Genomic DNA, 22,932 nt, shown 5'->3' on the forward strand with positions numbered 1-22,932 from the left:
ACACACACACACAAGGTTTTTAATTTTATTTTTATCTTTATTTCTACTTTTCCCATAGTGGAAATGTACTGGTTTTTATATAAAAATATTTCAAAAAATAAGCAGCGCTTTTACATTTTATTTTAAAAGACAGTAAATAGGTTTCTTACTAACATCTGACCTTGAGTTTGTTTTCTTTGCTTCATCAAACTATTCTGAGGTATTTTATCCTTAATTTGAAATAAGAATCCTGCCCTAGCTGGTGTGACTCCGTGGGTTGCATGCCAGCCTCCCAAACCAAAAGGGTCTCAGGTCCCAGTCAAGGCACACGCCTGGGTTGCGGACCAGGCCCCCAGTTGGGGGCTTGAGGGAGGCAACCAGTGGATACATCTCTCACGCGTTGACGCTTCTCTCCCTCTTTCTTCCTCTCTTCCTCCCTCTCTTCCTCCCTCTCTAGAAGTAAATAAATAAAATCTTTTTAAAAAATAAGAGTCCTTAGTTATATACACATAAAAATGAGTCACTTCTTATGATATTGTGAATCATGCTTATTATTATATTAATTATAACAACAGCTAAATTTGAAATAAAGTGAAATAGTTCTTGAGACATTGGTTTAAGTCTGAGGGACCAAAAAAAGTTATAATTATACTCAAGCGCTGAATTAAAAATCTCATCTTTCAATGTTTTAAAAATCTCTAAGTCAAATTAATTCTAGGAACCTAGAAACTAGATGCCGGGGCAGGGTAGTGAGGCGCTTTACCAAATTTTATCAGATCACTCCCATACTGAGTAATTTTTAACACACACATTTACGCTACAGCTAACTTCCTCCACTCACCCTTCTGAAGACTTCTTTGTCTCCAGTTAGTCAAATAGTTTATAAGGTCTTCTCATAATTAATTTTTTTCCCTTAATTATTTGTGACTGCTCACTGCTCAGTTGTTACTTTTCTATCTTTAAATATCCCAAGTTTAACAAAACTTTCTAAATTCAGTAAACTGATATTACATAGTCCTTTGCTCCTGTAAGTCTTCACACCATAGAACTGCAGAATCAAGGGAAAAGGCTGCACTTTAAGAAACTCCTATATTTCCTCTCTTTCCCAAACCCAAGGGTCTTACCATGTATCTGCCCCCGTGTTATTTGTGCACATGGTTCAGTTTGCATCTAACTCAATTCTTACCCACTTTTCACTCGAATGTGCAGTTTTTGCACTTCCCTTTGAGAATTGCAGTTATTACACTGATGCTAGAAATGTATTCAGTTGTGACTTACACAATAAGAGAGCCGAGAGGTACTGCATATGTGTGTGTGTGTGTGTAAACTGATTTTTGTCAGGGGCTATTGAGTGCTTCTGATGTAAACTTCTGATGTCTGTCAGTTCCTTCTTTATTTTTCATTTCAGTAAGTAAATGGTAGGTGAACCTATTGGTTTAAAAACCACCCAACTGAACAACAACAACAACAACAAAAACCATAAGAAAGGACTCTTCTTCTAATTCAGCATACAAGGAAGACAGGACTGGTATCTGGTTGCCAAAACAGGAGTACAGGAAACCAGGGAAGCGAGTAGGAGGACGAGCTCCACTGTGGGGTGGAATTATAGGAAAATACGGGCATCCCTTCTCTGACTTAAATGAATCATTTCAGCTGGGAAAGGAAGTTTTGGGGACAATGGCCTCTGGGGAACTGGTGATGAAATAGTGCTCCTAGTTTAGATAACATTTCCCCACTGCTACACCAGTTTGGCTGAGCATTACTAATCCTAGCTCAGCTGTAACTACAACTGAAATGTCCATTTCCTGTTCTCACCAGGTGCAGCCTCCTTGTATGCAATTTGCAGGATGCTCAGTAGGGTTGGGGTGTCAGTTGGCTGAAAAAGCTGATCAGTACCCTGTCAACTGAAGTTGATACTTAAGAAGTTGAATGTTTCACTGTTACAATTTGAAATTGGCCATTTTGTTTTTTGTGTCAGTCTGCTATGGAAAGAATAAAGAGCAGATGGTACCAACAGGGCTTGGAGGGCGGGAATGCGGGCAGGTATGGGTGTACATTGCCCATTTGGGAGCCAAATTCACTGGAATGAATTTTAACACCCACCTGCACGTCCCTCATCCTTTTAGGCTTAATTTTGTTGGTACTCCAATTTCCATTTCCATTTCACAATGTTCTCATGAGTTTAAAAATGAATTTCACCATAACGTAAAGACAGGCCTTTGGCTCAACACCAATCTCTAAGAGTGGGCCACCAGGAGATTTTCTTCTTAAGAAATATGTTTTTCTAAATACTTAGTCAAGGTACCAATCTGAAGTCTTTAGTTGGTGTTGAAAAAATTATAGGTAGCAATGAACTTGATCTCTGTCCACTTTGACTAACATACCACAATCAGCAAATTGAGAGGCTGAAGTCCAAAATATATAGTAACTGGAAATGTAAAATGTGGCAATTCCTAAAATATTAGCATGGCGTATATGTTACAGCTGGCATGTTTTTGAGCCAAAAATCATTACCAGCAATAGACTGAGTAACTAGTCACCCAAATCTCTACATTTTGGGCTCTTCTTCAGGAAAACTTATGTTTAAAAAAATCATCTTGGTTAAAGTGAAAATGTAAAATGAGGCCATGGTAGAACTAAAAAAACAAAATGGGTTTATTGAAGACCACAATGGCATCCTCATTTGGAGTTCTTTTTCCTTCCCACTTACTTTCGTGACACACACGATAAAGACCAAGAGCAGAAAGGGAGGTGGTTGAAAGCAAGAACCCTAGTGTCAGCCCCAGGTCCAAGTGCCAGCTCCCCAACGTAATACTTGTGACTGGGCAGGTGTCTCTGCATCTTTTCCTACACAATGGGAGAAAAGCAGTAGACGTCACTTAGTGTTGTTACTTAGACTAAACGAGAACATGCACGTTAACTACTTACACCTGTGATGAAAAGGAGATGCCCACAGGTACCAGGCCGGGTTGATGGTAGCCCTGGAACCAGAAGCCAGCGCCCCTGACTGCTAGGTCAGAGGTCTCATAAAGCTGAAGTACAGCTGGGAGTTCTGCATATCAGTGTTGGAGACATGAAGAATGGCATATTTCTCTAGTTTTTTTTTTAGTTATAGGTGACAAAGTCCTTTTAATTCACTCAACCCTGATTTATCTTCTCCTAACTCTCTCACACAGCACTAGAGACACATGCTGGCAGTTGCTTACATGGTATGAGTTCAGGAACCCTGTATATTTCCTCTCCCCACAAAACTCTTCCACACGTGCATCCATTCAGCATCTATTTACTGGGCCTGCTAATGTGCCGGGCACTGCTCTGGACACAGAAGATACGGCAGTAAACAAAATACGTTCTGTAAAATGCCTGCCTTCATAGAGCTTACATTCTGGGGGCAGGAAGTAATAGGCAGACGATAGACAAGATAGTTACAGACTGTGTTAGTATCTCCCACAGGGATGTGGGCGTAACTGGAGGGGACCACTTCAGAGGGTGCGCAGGGAGCGCTTGCCGAGGAGTTGACCTATGAGCCCAACCTGGAGCCTGAGATGCAGTCACTGGTGCCAAGTGCTGGGAACTAAGGATTAACCTTGATGCTGTCATCCTTCATTTGTTTTTTTATAGTGAGAAGGTTTAGAAAAGGTAGACCACTGAAGGTGCTACGTGCCTGAGGATGAACCAGTACTACCAAGAGCACAGAATAGCCCAGAACCAGGAGGTGGGGAGCACTCTCGACAAAATTGCCACCTTCCAGTGTTGCCTGGTGGTGCCATGCTCATCCGGCTGCCACGCTTCTGCTGTAATTCATGCGCCCAGTTTTATGCCGGGTGGGCTGACTGCTGAGTGCGAGCCCTCATTGTGGTGGTGGCAGCACTCCTGCCCTGAGACATTGACCCCGGGTCATGGGGGAGGTCCAGGGGAGGCTCAGGACCTGACTGGAAATGACTTGGGGTCATGGGAGAGAGCTAAGGTCAGGGTGAGAGGGAACAGGGCCGAGTAGGGCTGGGAAAGTAAACAGAAGGCATATGGTCAAGAAGTAGATGTACTGGGAGCCAAGTTGGTGCCCGAGGAGACCAGCCAAGCCCTCTGGCATGGGAATGAGCTCTGGGTCATTGAAATTATTTTCAGAGCATGGATACCAAGCCACTCACTGTTTGAAACAGATGGGCATTTAGGCAAATATAATCAGCTATAATCTGCTGCATTTTTGACCATGCGAAGAAACGTATTCCCATTTTGTATGTGTTCATGTGTTCATGGCCGTAGCCTTTTACTATTTTATTCTATGCAGCTGAGTTTCATTCATATCACTGAACATTATGAATGCCACAAAGAACTTTTTTTAGAATTCCAAAATGTCTCCATTCCTTGGATAAGCTCCAAGTTTCCAAGTCATTTCGGGGCCATGGCTGTTGACTTGTTACCTCTGAGTTTTAAAGAACCAAAACCTACATATGCTGTTTGAAGTTGCATTTCTATGGCATTTATTTACAGTGTTGTGGGTAGTGAAGCTAAGGAGCCACTTGCTTGCTGAATAGTAACCAATGGGTTAACACCGATACTGTCAAGGCTTTTAAAATGGGGGAGGATTTGGAAGGCTGGTTATGGAACCTCCTTTCGCAGGCAGTTGGAGAGATCTGTGTGTTTTAATCATACTCCATTTTAAAAAACAGTGCTTGGAATACTTGGTGATATGGCCAGGAAGAGCTTCATCTCTCCATTTTAGAGAGTAACAGTTAATGGCAAAAGAGATGGGCGCCCTGAAAAAGAGCATTATTTTCTGTTCATTCCCTTGGGGAGGTGGCAGTGACTCGCGGGGGCTAAGACTTCTGACTTCAGACTGAAGTAGAATGTCGTGCCATAATAAAAGCATCATCGTTAAGCAGTGAGTGGTAATGAAGAACACAGTGGTTGCTGCAACAGTAGGCTTCGTAGAACAGCCTGGAGTAAAGAGCAGGCAGCTCTGCCCTCTGATGCCACTCATGCTACTCATGTTCTATCCCGGGTTTCTCTGTGCAGCTTAGTAGTTCTTCACATCGGTTTTCTTTACTAGATCTAAATATGTGAATAGTCTGAGTGAAACATAGCCTAATTTTGGTATCTGTGTTCTAATAAAATACATGTATTTTATACCTGTGGTTCTCTGCCAGCCTTGTCTGAAGTCAGTACTGCACTCAGACCTCTGCCGCCTAGGGACCCGTCCCCTGGTCCCCTGGCTCCCTGGCTGTGGCAGCTCTCCGGGGAGGGCAGCGCCCAGGGGAGTTGGTCTTGGACTGTCTGTCTAGTCCTGTAACAGAGTCATAGGCCCTGTCCAGAGAAAACAGACGTGCGTCTGCCCTGAGCGGCCCAAGTGTGCCTTTGCTGCCTGAAGACAGCAAGTGACTTCTCCCATTCCTATGTCTGCCGCCAGCCACAGACTCCGTGCAGGCACTGGTGTTCCCACGAGGTCAGCGAAAGCCTTAGTGCCCAGTTTTAAATGGAACTCAGTACAGTTTCTATGTCTCTCCAGGGAGATTTCATCTTGTCAAGGTTTGTCTTTCCCAGATACGAACCCTCTTTGACTCCCACTTTGCCCCACCCTATCTCCCTCCTCAAACAGACTCCCTGCTCCCACATTGCAGGTCACCAATAAAGAGAAAGTGATGAATGGAGAATTATCTGGCGATATTCTTTCCTTGATGAGATGTTTAAATCCTGCCCCTCACAGTATTGAGTCTAGAGAATGAATTATGCACAGCTGAAAAGCAGGGAAGTTTCTGGTTCAGGGGACACATTGACACGGCACTCCCTACGGATGCCCAGTTCATTACTGGGGACAACCCAGTGGGGTTCGCGTCAGCCTTTTGTTAGGAGGGAGCCAGGAAGGAGGCATTCGGGCAGAATCTGTTTGTGTTGTTACAGGCTTTTCAGAGGGAAACTCAGCACATTTAAGGGAATGTCTGCTGTGCGACTGAATCTCTCCATCCCCGTCCCCAGGTTGATGACATATATTCTGGTGCAGATGTGGTCTTTGAGAACAACTGCGGGATTTCTTTCTTCGGTTCAGTATTTAATCTGTGGGCATAAACGTAATTTTTTTCTTCAAAATATTTGCAGGTTATTTTAGAAAGAGGTCACTTGTGAGACAAGGAACTGTTATATTAACGATTTGGCTAAATCTCTTTCTAAATGCTTCATCATAATATTTGTGACTATTGAGAAGTGTTTGCAGCATGGCTATTTCTGCTAGAATGGCAAAATTCTGACTAGAAAGCTGTGGTTATGAGTGTGTTTTAAATCATGCATCTCTGTGTAGGAACAGGCTAACCTTGAGAATCCTAAAAACTTGAACCGAAGATTTGCCCTGTGAGATGGGAATTAAAGGTGAGGTCTTAACCTGGACCAAGTGTAAGTTCAATGATTGGTAGGAAAGGGGGCTCCTGAGACACTTTAAAAGGACATGTAGCTCCTGACAGCAAGACATGGCTTCCTATGAAACACTGGTATTTTTAAATGTTCCTCAAGAAACAATATGGGTTATAGATTACTATCAGGGTTACAGAAATCCTTGTGTGCTCAAGGGCAAGAAATAAGTTTTCAGGTGAAAGAAAAATAGCATTATTATTTGTACCTCTTTTTCAGTCTGTCCTTTGTGTTCACTTATTTGAAAGGTGGAAGGTGGATTGCTTTTCCCAGTGATGGAGGAACATGTTGAAAGCAGGCATTGTGCCCTGGCTGGTGTAGCTCAGTGGATTGAGCACGTGCCTGTGAACCAGAGGATCGAGGTTCGATTCCCAGTCAGGGCACATGCCTGGGTTGCAGGCTGGTGTGAGATGTGTAAATGGAGCATGTTGGCATAGAATAGATGGAATTTTCACAATATTTTATATCAGCCATTTTCAACCGGTGTGCTGCAAGAATTTTTAAAACGTGCAATACCTGACTATTTAGTCAGGGATACTGACCTCTTTTCCCTTATATTGTCAAATTAAAAAAATAAAAATAGCCAACACAACAATAGCTGTCCAGTGTAAATGAATCAAAATTATACTTGGGTTTTCTTTTCAGATCCACAAAAATATTTTTTGGTGTGCTGCAGAAGTTTAGTGATTGGTTCATGTGTGCCATGGGTTGAAAAAGGTTGGACGTTCCTGTTTTGTATCAAAGGTGAAATTTCTGGTTGCAGATAGATTCCTTTAGGGAGTAACATAAGGAAGGTAACTCGAGTCAGGAAAGGCTTTTAAAGGTTCAGCTTCAAAATAGGTTTGGGGTAAATCTGAGCCAAACGGAGCTTCCTTGCAGACAGTAGACCACCACTTATGCAGGGCTGTGCTTCTGCAGATGGTCGTGTCTAAACTTGGGAAGCCTGGCAAACTCAGACGCTAGTTGTGAAAAAAAATCAAAATGAAAATAGGTTCCACATGCCTCATTCCCAGAATTAATTTCTCAAGCCCTGCTCCCTACATCCACACACCCAAAACAAGACCGAAGCCAGGATCCTGGGACACCTGGCCTGTCGTGCATGAGCCATGCTGAAAAAATGCTCCATTTTCCTCCAGAAGAGGTGATCAAAGTGTGAAGGGAGGAAATAAGGAAAAGTGGCCTCCTCCCTCCTCAAGCATTCCCCCCCCCTCAAGTATGGCTGTGATCTCTTTGTAAGGGCTAGGGTGGGGCAGAGANTCATTCCCAGAATTAATTTCTCAAGCCCTGCTCCCTACATCCACACACCCAAAACAAGACCGAAGCCAGGATCCTGGGACACCTGGCCTGTCGTGCATGAGCCATGCTGAAAAAATGCTCCATTTTCCTCCAGAAGAGGTGATCAAAGTGTGAAGGGAGGAAATGAGGAAAAGTGGCCTCCTCCCTCCTCAAGCATTCCCCCCCACCCCCAAGTATGGCTGTGATCTCTTTGTAAGGGCTAGGGTGGGGCAGAGAGACGAAATGAATTACATAGGAAATAATTTCATTTAATGGCTGCACATAATGCTAGCTAGGACATTTTACATATTTGTCAGATTCTGAAGAGACATTCTTCTGGAATAATTCACAAACCTTGCAAAATCTGTTCTAGGACAGAGTTATAGATTATTTTGTAATTAATTGGTTGGGGAGCCCATGACTGGAAAGGTGGTGGAATTCATATTCTGCTTTCCACAGTTTGGGGCTTGCCAAGCCTCTATCCAGGCTTTGCACGGTTGATTAACTCAGGTGCCAGTCACTAAAATTCCTTTTGTTTCTGTGGGCCAACACTGGCATGGCTGAGCAGCTGCTGCGAAGCATGGACTTACCATAGCTCTGCCCGCGCCACCTCCAGCAGATTCAACACACTGGCCCTCGGGCTGAGGTTGTCCTTTTTCTAAAGTCACGTGGGTCAGTGGTCACTATCCCCAGAGGTGCCCAAATGGTGACTTGCCTGCGGGAGAGATGAAGAGCTTTTTTTCCTTCTCTTCTGTTTACAAAAAATATGTGTGTTCCCAGCTTTTCAAAAAGGCATTCAAACAGTCACAGAAACAGTGTGTAAATATATTGTGATTACTGGTGTATTTTCAAGTAGGAGCAATGGGTGCAGATTCAGGTTAAAATGAAGTTTGAATGCCCTACCAACATACAGTGACCCACAGACCACGATGCTAGGAAAGTCCCTCATCTGTTACCGTCAGTGCTGCTGTGCTCACCAGGCTTCAAACACTGAGTGAGCGGGGTGAGAAGCTGCCTGAAAGCCACCAACTAGTGGGACCATGCTTCAGCCCCTTTGTGTGCAAGGATGGCACCGAGAGAGATGCCGTGTCCCAGAGGCCACATGGCAGGTTCACCTAAGACTAAACTGTTGTTTTTGTGTAAAAAACATGCAGGAGATCCAAACAAGAGAATAAACCCTGCATGGTGCCCCGGCTCTTCATTCTGGAACATTTGATACTATTTTGCCTTTCTTAAACATTCACTTTTCTTGACTGAATTTTTGTAAATTGCTCAACAAATTAAAAAATTTGACATTTTAAATAATTTTGACTCTTCCCTTCCATCGCACTAGCAGTCCCCATTCGTCAGGAAAGAATATAACTCCTGCCCTGATTCCCTCATGGAATTCTCTCCAGGACCAACATGGGAGCATGGGACCACGTTCGTTGTCAGATGATAGCGAAACTCCTTGTTACTTGCCGCACATTTCTGAAGAATAAACAGGGACTGGTACTTGCTCCTTTACACTGTAAGGTAGATTGGCACCCAGTAAATTATAATGTGAAATACTGGGATTTTAGAGGGTGTCCACAGAAGAGCTTTTAAGGACTTTTAAGGCTATGAAGTACTGTTGACAAGACTAATAAGCACTCTTGTCATCAGCCCTGAGTTTCACATTTGGACAGATACAAAATTTCTTCTGTGAACTGTTTCAGTCACCTGGAGAACTGAGGTTTGACTGCATTGGAATCACACCTGGAGAAAAAGTGGGAGCCGGAGGAACTGAGAAAAGGCGGGATGGAGAGCAGGAATGGAATTCTCTCTCCTTCCCCTTTGGCTGCCACCTGACTTCCTGGCCGTGAGGAAGATCACCTCCCCTTCACAGAGGGGGGATCTGAACCCAGAGCTTTCGCACCCAGAATCCGGAGGCATTGCCCGTAGGGAACTAAGATAGATTATGAGGGTATTCTGATCCGCATAGACGGTAATTAGAAATTAACTGTACTGACTCCATTGCTATTCATTGGAAGTAGGTATGGAAATCTATTTAATGTGGTGTTTTCTTTTAGGAAATATTCCTGGTCCACCCTTCCTCTTGGTCTGTCCTCTATCCTAGTTTTCCCACAGGTCTCTCAGCACGTGGTCGCTCTTACTCCACGTGTCTGGAGACAGCAGCTGTGCTGGTTAGAGGGGTGAGCCTAGTAACTATTGTGCAGGAAAAACTAAGTGGAGTTTTTTTAAAGCAAAAATCAGGCGCTGTTTCATTGTTCATCTTAATGACCTCCAGGAAGGCAGATAGTGCTGTACTTATTATCATTGTGAACTGGAACTCTGCTGAGGTACGGGAGGGTCCTTGCCCTAGGATGAGCGTTATCAGTGCAGACCTGGAGGAGAATGTGACTCAGGGACAGACCTGCGGCGACTGACTCGCTTCCTTGATCAGATGGCTTTTTAAAAAGCCAGCACAACTCCCCTACCTGTCCTTTTTGTACGTCTCTTTCTGCTGGGTAGAAAGAACAGTTTTACTAACCTGTAGATGGCTTAGCTTTAAAACACAGATCGAATTGTCTCTCTCCTGCATTGTCAAAGGTTTTATTTTTAATCACCTGGAGCAAAAAAGTCATCCCAGTCCAGTTTGTTTTCATTTGCACGGTCCTGGGCCTCCGTGCCTTGCCCGGTAGTGCAAATGCTTTCAGCACTGACTGAGGAGGGACCCATTAGAAAAGTGTATCAACTTATGATATACTTATGCCAGTATATGAAAATTACATCAAATTTTACATCTTAAATTTTGAATTATTTTTAAGGTTTTACATAATTTTATATATATATATATATATATATATATATATATATATATAGTAGATTTAAAAAGTGAATGGGTAGTAAAAGTCAATGGCTTTGTTTAAAAAATGATAGACCAAAGAAAACAGTTTAATAACGAAAAAATAAGTAGTATTTAATAGTGTGGGTAAGTGGTAGTTATGGTCNAGTGGAGTTTTTTTAAAGCAAAAATCAGGCGCTGTTTCATTGTTCATCTTAATGACCTCCAGGAAGGCAGATAGTGCTGTACTTATTATCATTGTGAACTGGAACTCTGCTGAGGTACGGGAGGGTCCTTGCCCTAGGATGAGCGTTATCAGTGCAGACCTGGAGGAGAATGTGACTCAGGGACAGACCTGCGGCGACTGACTCGCTTCCTTGATCAGATGGCTTTTTAAAAAGCCAGCACAACTCCCCTACCTGTCCTTTTTGTACGTCTCTTTCTGCTGGGTAGAAAGAACAGTTTTACTAACCTGTAGATGGCTTAGCTTTAAAACACAGATCGAATTGTCTCTCTCCTGCATTGTCAAAGGTTTTATTTTTAATCACCTGGAGCAAAAAAGTCATCCCAGTCCAGTTTGTTTTCATTTGCACGGTCCTGGGCCTCCGTGCCTCATCCGTGCCTTGCCCGGTAGTGCAAACGTTTTCAGCACCTACTGAGGAAGGACCCATTAGAAAAGTATATCAACTTATGATATACTTATGCCACTATATGAAAATTACATCAAAGGTCCAAAACATCTTAAATTTTTAATTATTTTTAAGGTTTTACATAATTTAATATATATATAGTAGATTTAAAAAGTGAATGGGTAGTAAAAGTCAATGGCTTTGTTTAAAAAACGATAGGCCAAAGAAAACAGTTTATTAACCAAAAAATAAGTAGTATTTAATAACATGGGTAAGCGGTAGTTATGGTCACATGATCTGAGATGCAGGGCCAAGAGTGTTTTCAGGTCTGCAGAGGAAGAGAATTTAGAGATGAGGGTGCTTTTAAAGGTGGATGATGGGGTAGATGGACATTTACTTATTTTTATGTTTGTTTGTTTATAAATTAAGTCTTCATTTAGCACTTTAAGTAAAAAGCAGATTTTTATTGCTTTCTTTAGCATTAATAAGAATTCCAGACACAACTGTTTCATAAATATGTAGATGTTTACGCTAAACCTATAACACTGTATAGATTTTTCTGTTATATGTAGTCAGGCTTAAAACTATTATTTACCTCTGAATACCATTTGCCACTAAAAGGAATAATGAGCCTTTAGAGAAATGACTGGTTTTAGGTCTCAGGCAGGAGAGGTACAAGTGGAGCTGGAACACTCTGTCACACCAGAAAGCACAGAGGCTTCCAGGAAGGCTGAAGGCTTCCAGGACTTTGTCAAAAGAACTCAGGAGCCATCCCGAGTAAGCCCCCTGCAGGCTCGTGTCAACTAAGACATAAACTGCAGTGGACTGACACGTATCAAATATGTTTAAATCTACGAGTTCATAATTACACATGAAAAATAAAACCCCCCTTGTCATGTTTGGAAAATATTGAGGAACCACCTCTTCACTCTGAAAACTGGTAAATAAAGGGAAAAAATTAGGTGTCTTTTCTGCCTTTCTTTTATGATTGGTACCTCAGGGGGAGTTTCTCTTTGTATAGTGATTCTAGCTAATAAATCAAGAATAAATAATAGAGTATCACTTTGAAGTCTCTAGAGAATGGTTGGGTCTAGGCAGATGCCACCGATGGCGAATGTATCACAGAAGGAGTCAGTCAGGCCTGAGGGAAGTTCAGACACTGTGTGAAGTAGTCTTTCCACCCCACCCCTCAGTGAGAACTCGAATCAGATCACGACTTTAGATCAAATTAGCTGTGTATAAAATACAAGGGACACGATCACATTGTAAGGTATAAAAATGTTGAATCTTTGTATTGTACACCTGTATACAATACAATATTGTATACCAACTATATTTAAATTTTTTTTAAATAGTAAAAAATAGAAAGAATACAAGGGACAGAAGAATGTGTTAAATCACTCTGATAGGGCATTGTAGAAACTCTGCAAGACAACCAACCCAGTTTCTTCCACAACAATAAAAAAAATTGCAAGGGAAATATTAGAAATGGAGAAGAAGCCTATAAATAAAAGAAATATAAAGTACATATCAAAGAATCTCAGTATATGAACCTTATTTGAATCCAGATTCAAACAAACAAACAAAATTATAAGACATTATAGCACATATTCAGTGATGTTAAGAAACTTTTTATTTTTAGGTATAATAATACTGTTACAGTTTGGCTTTTTAAAATGTACTTATCTTTTAGAGATATGCTGAATTATTTATAGATAAAATGATGGGATGGTTGGCATTTACTTCCAAATAATCCAGCTTGGGGACAGAGGACAGGGGGCAGGGAATGTTTATGGAAGTATAAAGGAAACAAGATCAGCCAAGTATTGAGAAGCGTTAAAGCCAAGAAGTAAACACATCTTATTTGTTGTTCTGTTCTCTCCCCTTTTGCATGTATCAGGAAACTGCTGAAGTAAAAGCACACACACACAGTGCTGTGTGTACATGATGTAGGGTATGACATGCATAGGGCAGAGCTGGGGAGAGGGTAGGAGAAGATACCAGGATTACATTCTCATGAAGCATGTTGAGAACTTTGGATTCTGCTCTGTTGGGTGAGCCCCCATTGGAGGGCTTTGAACTAAGGAGAGGAAGATCTGATTGATGCCACCAGGATCATTGTGCGTGTTGTGGTAACACCCGGTGGTTGCGGGGGAGGCCTTGAGCTGAAGGAGCGTGAAGAGACTTTTGCAAAACACCAGGTTGATGGAAGTTTGGATATCACTCGGAAGGCAGAAGCAGCAGGATTTGCTGGCGGACTGGATGTATCAGTGAGGGGAAGGGAGGAGGCAAAAATGATAGTGTTTTTCGATGAGCAGGTGGCCCTTGGTAAGCAGTGGAAGTGCTATGAAATAATGCACAAAGCTAAAAGACTAGTCTAGTGTGCACTGTCACAGACCTGATAACTTTTTAATACCACACATAGACGTGTAGTGGGACTCCAATAAGGATGAATTAGGAATCCCAGAAATGGCAGAACGTTTGAGTCCAGTTGAGGGAGATGGAAAATGAGGCTGTGTGAACAAGGCATGCAAGTCAGTATGGTGACAAATGTATAGAATAGAGAGAAAGATCAAAAAAGGGCTTAGCCAAAGCAGGACTCTTACATCCCTTCGAGTTTTGCCTGGGGTTTCCACCTTGAATAGGTGTCTGTGTTTCTGAGTTACTTTTTCCTTGTAGACAAACTAACTTGTTTGTTTTTTTGTTTCTAGTTGGGGAATGGCGGTCAATGTGTATTCTACCTCGATAACCCAAGAGACTATGAGCAGACATGACATCATCGCATGGGTTAATGACATAGTATCTTTAAACTACACAAAAGTGGAACAGCTTTGTTCAGGTAAGAGATTATCTTTTAAGTATTTACCTAAATGTTTACTGTCTGTCATGTGGAATGTGATTTTAATGAACCACAGATGATGTATTTAGGGTAGGAAAAATATGCATCAGTATCAATATGTACCTCACAGGGAACCTGTGAGGGTAAAATTAAAGAATGTTTGGGGAAAACCCTTCAAGAACATCTAAGAGCATAGGGCCATCCTGACACGTAATTTGAACAGTCTCACTTGAGCCCTGTGATGCCTCTAACTGGTCTTCCAGCCTCCTCTCCATCATCCCATTAGCCACCACACTTTTTGCTAAAATACAGATTGGGACTTGCACCTCTCATCCTTAAAAGCCTTGAGGGCTCTGCATTGTCTTTCTCTTGAAATAAAACTCAAACTTTTTTGTGTGGTTGGTATGGTCCTTATGGTCTAGCTGCAACCCATCTCCTCAGTTTCATCATCTACGTCTCTCTTCCCTGTGTCTCAGCCCGGCAGAATACTCCTCGCTCCCTGCAGACTCCTTCCCTTTTGCATCCTCTAGCTTTCTCCATGCACCCTTTGCTGAGAAGGTCTTTCTGCTTGCTTTGATTTGTGGTAAAACCCCTCCCATTCACACTTGAAAGTCTGACTCATTCTAGGCCGGCTCCTTCTGTGAAGGGTTCCCTGAAACAACGGGCCTGCCCTTCCAGCACAACCCTTGCCACAGTGTTAGGAGCTCTAACTCCTCCCCTGAGGCACCAAGAGCCCTTGAGGACAAGACTGTACTTGAGTTTTATTTTTTGAATGCCTGCAATGACATCATGCCTTGTGTATCAAGTAGGTCTGTAGGGAATGTATATTGACTAATACTTGTTTAAATAATAAAAAGATTTGACTTCAGTGGTAAAGTAGGGGCATGTTATAAAAACATGCCACTGCTGAAGTAATTCATTCATAGATGTATGTATTTATCGAAGGAATAAATAGTCTTCCTTTGGAAACAGGAAGTATTTTCTTCTTGTGAACTAATTGGTAAGAGATTTCCCCTCTGGCTCTGACATGAAAATGGTATTAGAAAATAGAATGTATTACTGAAGTATATTCATACGCAGTTCCATGAAACGTAATGGGTACAAAGCAGTCATCAGGTTCATCTGGTGCATGCTGTTGGCCGGTTTGCTGTCTTTCCCAGTGTGCTGGGTGTAAAAAGATTTCAGGAGCACAGTCAGAATTTGGAAAATTTCAGAAAGCCCCCTGATATGCCTAAGTGCAGTGCCCACCGGTGAACATTCTCTGTGCTCTGTGCAGGTCTGGATTTGATCCAAACAGACGGAAGGACAGACTTCTGATACTGTCGATACCTCTTCTCTCATGATCATTTTTCCCGCGAGGCAGGCAGTGAGGTTGGCCAGAACCTAGGCACTGCCTCACCCGCCGCTCTGTGCCCAGGCCTCAAACATGAAGTCCTGTGGTTTGTGAGGTCAAGAGTAGGTGCTTGCTGACCAGTTTCTTGCCCCACCCCAGACAGCCTAGAGGAAAGCTGGCCTAGGCTGCGATGATGTAGCAGGTGCATGTTGGCCTAATGAAGTGGCTCGAACAGCTACTGTTCGAGCATATCTTACTCAGCTTCACGTTGCCACTCAGTCAGATTTTTACTGTGCTGTTCTTGCTGTGCATTCTGATACTCTCTCATATTTTATTTTTTTATTTGCTCCAGAAAAAAACACAAGTTTCTCTCTTATTAGCAATCCCTTTGTTGATAGCACATGCTGCTTTATTGTAACTGATGCAATCTTCCCCACAAAGTGGGTGTGTGTATATGTGGATAAGGACATTGGGGGTTGGTTATGAAGAAAAAGAGGCCCAGGGCGGAAGGGGATAAGGAAGAGAGTCATACAGAAAATTCCCAGTCATGGTTCTTAAATGTTAAAAGAATCCATGAGGAGCTTCCTATGCAATACACTTGGAGAGTCTTTGCTAGCAAGTGAAAGCAAATCAGAGGTTTCTTTAGATAAGTGAAATTTTATGAGTAATATACATAATTTCCTTGCAGATCTTTCAAATTTCTTAAGTCATATTCACCAAAGTTTTAAGTAGCACTTGTGAAGGATTCTTAAACCACATTTGTGCAGTTATTTTAAAGTAATCATTGGCATGCATTTTGCAACCGTCCGTAGCTATATTACTAGCAGGTGTGGCTTGACGAACCTGTAGAAACAATTTTGATCAGTGCTAAACAGGGAACTTCCATTGGAGTAACTGACTGGCTACCAAAGATCACAAGATAGACAGTTGAGAAGAATAAAGTTTGGTTTGAAGATAATACCTTTCTATACTCTGGTTTCTCTTCAGATCTTATAAATCTTTCGCCTTTGAAAGATACTACCTTTCTGCTCTGAAATGTGTTTTTTGCTGGGGGAAAATGTTTATTTATGTTAGGCCAGGAGTGTCAAATCCATTTTCACCGGGGGGCCACATCAGCCTCACAGTTGCTTTCGAAGGGCCAAATATAATTTCAGCTCCTTAACAGTTAAGGAGTAGTTACATTTCTACAGTCCTAAAATTACATTCGGCCGTTTGAAGGCAACCGTGAGGCTGATGTGGCCCCTGGTGCAAATGAGTTTGACACCCTTGTATTAGGCAGTAGCTTCCTCAAAGTATAAACCGTGGGTGATATGCATTGATAACCTCCTGAAGAGCTACCTGAAAATGCAGATTCTTAAGGTCCTTGACCTTCTAAGTCAAAATCTCCGGGTGTAAAGCCCAAAATCTGCATCTTAACAGGCACCCCAATGCTTTGTGCTGCCACCAAGAGCTTGCAGTGCATTTTTGAGAAAACCCTAACCACTAAAACTGTGGTTAAATTATCCAAAGCCCTAGCTGGCACAGGTTCCTTATTCATAATTTAGTCTGTGACTTTGGCCTTGTCTTCAGCAATGGCATTTAGCAGGAGAATCCTATCTTTTTATTTATTTATGAATTTATTTATTTATACCTTTCATTGTTCTAGAAGACACTTAAGGCAGCTAGGACAATGCTGTCAGAATAGGAAAAAAACAAGTATTGTTGACCTTAGTGATTTACCCTCATTATACTTAGGAATAGTCAAATTTCTTAGACTGATACATTTTCAACTTTTAATTTTTTTTGAATTGAAATGTCTGACTTTATTTCAGTAGTATGCCATGGGAAAATGTACACAAAATATCTTCATATGTTTCAACTGGTTTTTTGTTGTTGCTGTTCAATATGATTATTTCCTTCTCTCATTCCTAAAGACTTGGCTTTAATTCCGGCATTCCTCCTTTAGTGTGTTTTTTTTCCTGTTTATATTATTTCCCATTTTATTTTTTATTTCCAGCTAAGAGACTTCCTTCCAGCGACTATTAAGACTAATTCAGCTCTTCTTTAGTTCATAAAAAGCTGAAATACTGTTTCACACTTGTGTTTAGAATTTCCTATCTTTATAAAACATCTCGTTTGTTTTTAATGTGAGCATTTTAAAAACTCTTTAAAGGAAAAATGGTGCAAGAAAGCCTAACACTTGGAAATACATTGCAGTAAATTGTAAAACAGTGACTCATTCCTATTTCCCATGATTTTATCCCAAGGATATAACCTTATGAAAATTTTTGAACATTAAATCTGAGTCACATAATCATATATGTATTTGGTTTGCATTCAGTTTCATTTCTTGTGAAAAGCAAGTTCAAGCGAAGAAAACCAGTGGGCCTTATAAACAGAGAGCAGGCTGTCAGTGGGTGTGAATGCCACCTATAGTGCAGCAGCGTATGCTCACCAAAACCTGCTTGAAAATGAGTGATATTTGTAGATTTTCCATGGCTGAATGGGGGGGTTAAACCATGTGCAATATTAGATTGGCTCTGCTTAAAAATATTTTGTGTTAGTTTAATTGTTTATAAAATTTATAGGGCTTTTGGCAGGGTGAAATCTTTTGTTTCTACTTTGGTGCCAGCTCCAGCCAGTTTACTAGATACTTTACAAGGTACTCAAGAGGGAGAATGGGCAGCTGGGTGCTACAACTCCCTGAAAGCAGCTTTAGCAAGTTGAGATGGCTTTGGAGATGATAGAAGAGGTCATGGGTTATGTGTGGGGGAGGAACAAAAAGAAACCGGAACAGGGAAGTGTGAGGGGAATAAAAGAAACATCATTTTCTTTTCCTTTTCACTCTTCATCCCCTAGCCTCACCAACTTCTCTGTGATGGCCCTTTTTCGGCCAGTCCTCCCTCCTAGGCTAGATCTAAGCAGCAGAGGCCAGGTCACTGCCAGTGCTCTGCCGGCTGAGAACCTGACTAGTGATTCCCCCACCCCTCAGAAGGCCGGTGCAGGCTGCCCTTTCTGTCTGAGCACCCGTCCCCTCCTTCCCCGCCCCCACCCCCCGGCCGGGCAGACATCGATGAAGCACACACTGGTGATACAATGCACATGTTGGGTGGGTGCTGCCTGGCTCTGTCACTCTACTGGTTAACTGCTCAGCCATTTTCCTGAGCATGTTAGTATTTTACTAAAGCGTCATTTGAATTAAAACATTTTTTTTTTAGGTGGAAAGTTAGCTTTTTCTCGACTGTCTTAAAAAAAAATAGGAAAAGGGTCAGGATTTGATTCCATTTCAGATTATGCTTCTCCTAATTGTTTCAGGCCTTGTGTGGGATCACATTCCTGGTGTTCTTCTAGAAAAACTTCTGAATCTTGCTGATCATGTTATCATCGTTGTAGTCACATTTACAGTTCTGGGTCCTTGATTGTGCCCCAGCAGGGTCTGGGCTTTACAGGAATGCTGTAAGAGTCACAAAGGGGTGGCTGTCCGTCCTCCATGCCCAGGACTTGTAGCCCAGGCCCGGAGAGCATTCTTTGTGGCCACTTTTGATTGCAGGCTGGGCTTGTTAAATAGGTTGATCCCGTGCTAGTGTGGTGTCCCTTCTGCCTCCTTTCTTCTGTCTGCAGAGACCTCTGTCAGGAGGACAGGTTAGTGAGGAAATCAGCTCAGAGTCTAAATTTAGTGGACCTCTCCTTGGCTCTCTTGAACTGAAACCAAGTAAGGATATTTCATCAGTATCTGTAAGCTCAAGAGCTTACGTACTTAGCTTTGTAAAATCATACATTGTTATTTGCTGCAAGAAAGTTAAGTCATCTTGAATTGTGTTACTATTGTTAGAGATAGAATCATAGTGGAATGATATTGGATTTCATTTGTTTGTGATGTATTATGTAGAGAGGTGGGGAGTTGTGTGTTTGGTTTTTTGCTGATAGTTTTCCTCTAATTTTAAAATAAGTTTACTTGGTCTTAGCATACCAACTAATTGCAGAGCAAGGGGGCAAAAAGTGACTTGGACAAGGCGGGGAGGGAGGGGTCCAGCCTCAGGTTCAGTTATTGTAGTAGGCAGTAGACTCTGGTGTCTCAACTGATGTGCTAATTAAAAGGGAGTTTATCCTTGGCCAGCTGGCTCAGTTGGTTAGAGCATCATCCCACGTACCAAAAAGGTCATGGGTTCGATCCCTAGTCAGGGCACAGAAGCACAGATCTAGGTTGTGGGTTCAGTCCCTGCTGAGGGTGCTAAAGGGAGGCAACCGATGGGTGTTTCCCTCTCACATCAATGTTTCTCTCTGTCCCTTTCTCCCTCTCTAAAATCAATAAACATATCCTTGGGCGAGGGTTTAACAGGGAGGGTTATTTTTGAGCAGTACATAGAATACAGTAACTTTTTCTTCTAAATTTCTTTATTTGCATGTATCTTGATACATTATCGCTAAAACTAAACAAATTGGTGTTTTTATTGTTTTTTAACTGTATTTTTGTAATGCTAAATACCACTGGGGAAGAGTATGTGTGCATTCACTCTCATTTATCAAACCGCCACTAAAAGTTTTTTTACATTCTGTATGTGATGATATATCATTCAAAGCAGTCACATCTTCATCTGTCTCATTACTGTATTCACTTGTGATAATCAATTTAGTTTTAGTTAACACATATTTTGAGGCCTTCTTTGAGCTAGGCCTTGGGGACCCAGATAAATAAGACTGGTTATTGTCCTCTAAGAGCTTATTAACACAGCAGGGTACTCTCCTGCGAAAGACTAGAAACCACACTGTGGGAAGCGCCATTTTGCAAGAACTTTGAGCATACCAAGGGGTGGGGGGCTGGGGACAGGGGAGCCTGCGGAGAAGGACCTTCATTCAGATCCTTGGGAGTGGCCCAGTGCTGCTGGGCTTAGAAGGGCCATAGTTTGGAAAACACCTCAGAATTCCTCCCTTTTGAATCAGATGGGGTGACAGTACTTGGGATGCCACGTATTTTATTAGGTACAGCCCTTAAATGAATGAAGCATGCTGTCTTCACTAAAAGAAATGTAGAGTGTTTCCTGATGATCTCATCATATGACTATGTGGAAATCGTCTTTCCTCTATTTGAAGCCGCAATGCATACATATGGGATATTCTCGGGGAACTGTAGAACTTCTCATTTCGTGGGGGAAATGCAATACACGAGGACATGTTATCAGAAACTTAAACTGATTGTCTTTGAGAATTCTCAATAAGATCACAAAAGTTTAATTGTAGGAATTTGTCCAAAGCAATACCCTTAGTTAAATGCTAGGCTTTCATCTCTTAATTATTTTCCTTTAACTGGAAAAATTCTCAGTCTTTAGGTTTCTTAATAAGTATATTCCTGACTTACAAACTTTCTATCATGCAATTCCTTGGGTTCCGGTTTTTTTTTTTTTTTTATCTACTATAGTAAGACTGATGAGTTTTACCTGCTCAAAAACTGTGAATGGTTTGTAGTTGTGAGTCAAGAGATGAGAACTGTTTCCTCCCATGAGCAGGTCATCAAAACAAGTATAGGGTGGGGCTAGGTGATGAGAGAGATACCAGGGAGTCTGGGGCTTAATGAATGAACTTCCGAAGCCCTAAGGTCAACTCCATCAGCTCTACTGCCTGGGGGCCTGACTGCCTGGGGGCCTGACTGCCTGAGGAAACGGCCCCAGGGAATCCCCGAGAAGGGTGGGGGAGGTGGCCTTGGAGCCCAAGACAGTGGTGTATTTCAGACTCATTTGTAATTCATTGTTCCAGTGTCAGAAACCTTTAGAGCCTCTTCTGATTTCATCTCTAGGTTGAGATGCTTACTTTTAAAGCATATGATGGTATGTTATTTTGAAGTCATTCACCAAGATATGTAGAAACTAGTATCTTCACAAGAAAAAAATGTATATTCCAACATATTGTAAGTTATTTTGGTTTTGTCTAAAGATGTCAGTCACTTTACATGATGGATATGTTCCCAATAAAACATTCTTTTGCATTCATATTGCTATTTTTTCTTTCCCTTTTCCCCTTTTCTGTTTTAATCATCTAAAGACTTTAACCGGAAGAGTATAAAAGTGAGGAGAGATAGTCATTTTCTTTTATAAATGAATTTGTGATTACTTAAGTACCTCCTACGTTTATCTGGGGAAAGGCTTAAGAACTGGAGAAGCCCTCAAATGGTTTTCAATAGATACACTGAAGGATCGAAGGAGTGTGTTCATACCTGTTCTCTGTTAGTGGGAGGCCAAGCACCTCACTTTAGTCTTTGATTCTTTGTCCTTTGAATTAAAATACGCATTTTAGAAATTCCTATTTCATATCTGAAACAATCCTAATAAATCCTATTGAGTTTTAAAGCTCCGGTTATTCGAGCCAGGCGTAATGACGGCGTAATGCCACAACTTTTACATATCTGTCTCTGCCATTTTCAGTGTGCTTTTATACGTGGTATTCATTTAGTTCTTACAACAACCCTGTGCAGAAGATGAATAGGAGCTTGTTATTTCTATGTTATGTGAGGATAAAAGCTCGGAGAACCTAAGTCACAGCTGTCTCTAGAACAGGAATCACCTCGAATCACACCCTATGTCGCCCTTGCTCTGTGTCTGGTAGCTGTGGGTGTGGTAGAGTAGAGGGCACACTGCATGTGTGTGTGTTTCTGATTTTGTCCATGTCCATTTATTAAGAACCCATTAGACATCTCCTCTAGGGATGGAGGTGTCAGAAAAGAAGGTCATATCACCCCTTTGAATTACATTCTAGTTGAAAAAGGGGACATATCTGGTAATTCTGCTAAAAACAAGGGTGTGACCCAATGATACCATCATCATCAAGAACTTCTTTTTTTAAACGAATGGTAGCGAGCCACTAATACAAAAACACAGGCATTCCTTCCAGTCTTACAGAATTCCTCCTGGTTCCACCTAGCCACACCTGGGTGGGGTGGGGAGAGAGCCTCACCTTCTCTGCCTGTTCTCCTTGCCTCCTCTCCTCTCCTAGCTCTCTTTCCCTCCACGAACGACAAGGTGGCTCTGAGATTTCACCACCTGCCTTTTAAAAGCTCTCTCAGAATAATGTCTGGTGAGTGAAGCAAGGTAACATCTCCTTATAATGAATGCACATACACGTATGTGTGCATAATCCCCCATTGGAATGCCAAGAATGTGGCCCTTTCCTCGTGTTGAACCCAGGCTTGCTTTAAAAAACTTGCCCCTGGCAGGACTTCACAACCTCGTTTCCTTCTTTCTGTGCTATTGAGAAAAATAGAACATCTAGAATAGCTTTGTAACAAGCTTGGTCCCCCAGAGGATTTATACCTCAAGATATCACTGTTTTCCATGTATTTAATTTAGTTCGGTAAACCCATATTGCAATAGCTATCCCAAGGGTCTCCATCAGTGCTTCTCCAGCTCTTTAGTGTGAAAGGTTGGTATTTTCTTAGTCTCACATAAAGGGACATGCTAATGGAACATTTAAGACTAGTTGCCCATTTTCCATCCAGTTCTGTCCCCTTATTCCCATATGTGTTTCCCAACTCCAGCCAGGTGGCAGTTTCTAAACTAACTGCCATATAGAAATTTTAGAGCTGCCAGTGGTTCATTGCCACAGTAGACACCGTGCTAGCACAGCAGAAAAATGAATTGGAGACCGTCCCCAGTCCTAAAAAGTTGTTCACGATTCAGCTAAGAGAGTTTCCTTAGCCATTATA

At 41.9% G+C, this 22,932-nt stretch overlaps 1 protein-coding gene and 1 long non-coding RNA gene across 6 annotated transcripts in view; both read left to right on the forward strand.

The window, feature by feature from the left end:
- The window catches only part of MAPRE2 (microtubule associated protein RP/EB family member 2), a 143,793-nt gene that overhangs the window by 68,714 nt on the left and 52,147 nt on the right, over positions 1–22,932 (forward strand). For 3 of the 5 annotated variants that reach the window (XM_037032908.1, XM_037032899.1, XM_037032891.1), the window contains one exon: positions 13,800–13,927. The exons of 1 other annotated variant lie outside the window; for it this stretch is intronic. In XM_037032908.1, coding sequence (XP_036888803.1) covers positions 13,807–13,927 — 121 coding nt within the window. In that variant the 5' untranslated portion in view covers positions 13,800–13,806. Of the gene's footprint in view, positions 1–11,879; positions 11,885–13,403; positions 13,407–13,799; positions 13,928–22,932 lie in introns of those variants that run through there. One more of the 5 variants, XM_037032914.1, reaches the window with a different exon arrangement.
- Positions 232–6,758, forward strand: LOC118977831 (uncharacterized). The gene is made up of 3 exons (XR_005064618.1): positions 232–284; positions 3,531–3,536; positions 6,741–6,758. It is a non-coding gene; the product is annotated as an uncharacterized LOC118977831 (long non-coding RNA).

This window comes from Sturnira hondurensis, unplaced genomic scaffold (genome assembly GCF_014824575.4).
Source record: "Sturnira hondurensis isolate 20B ecotype Veracruz unplaced genomic scaffold, ASM1482457v3 Scaffold0001872, whole genome shotgun sequence".
Classification (NCBI taxonomy): Eukaryota; Metazoa; Chordata; class Mammalia; order Chiroptera; family Phyllostomidae; genus Sturnira; species Sturnira hondurensis.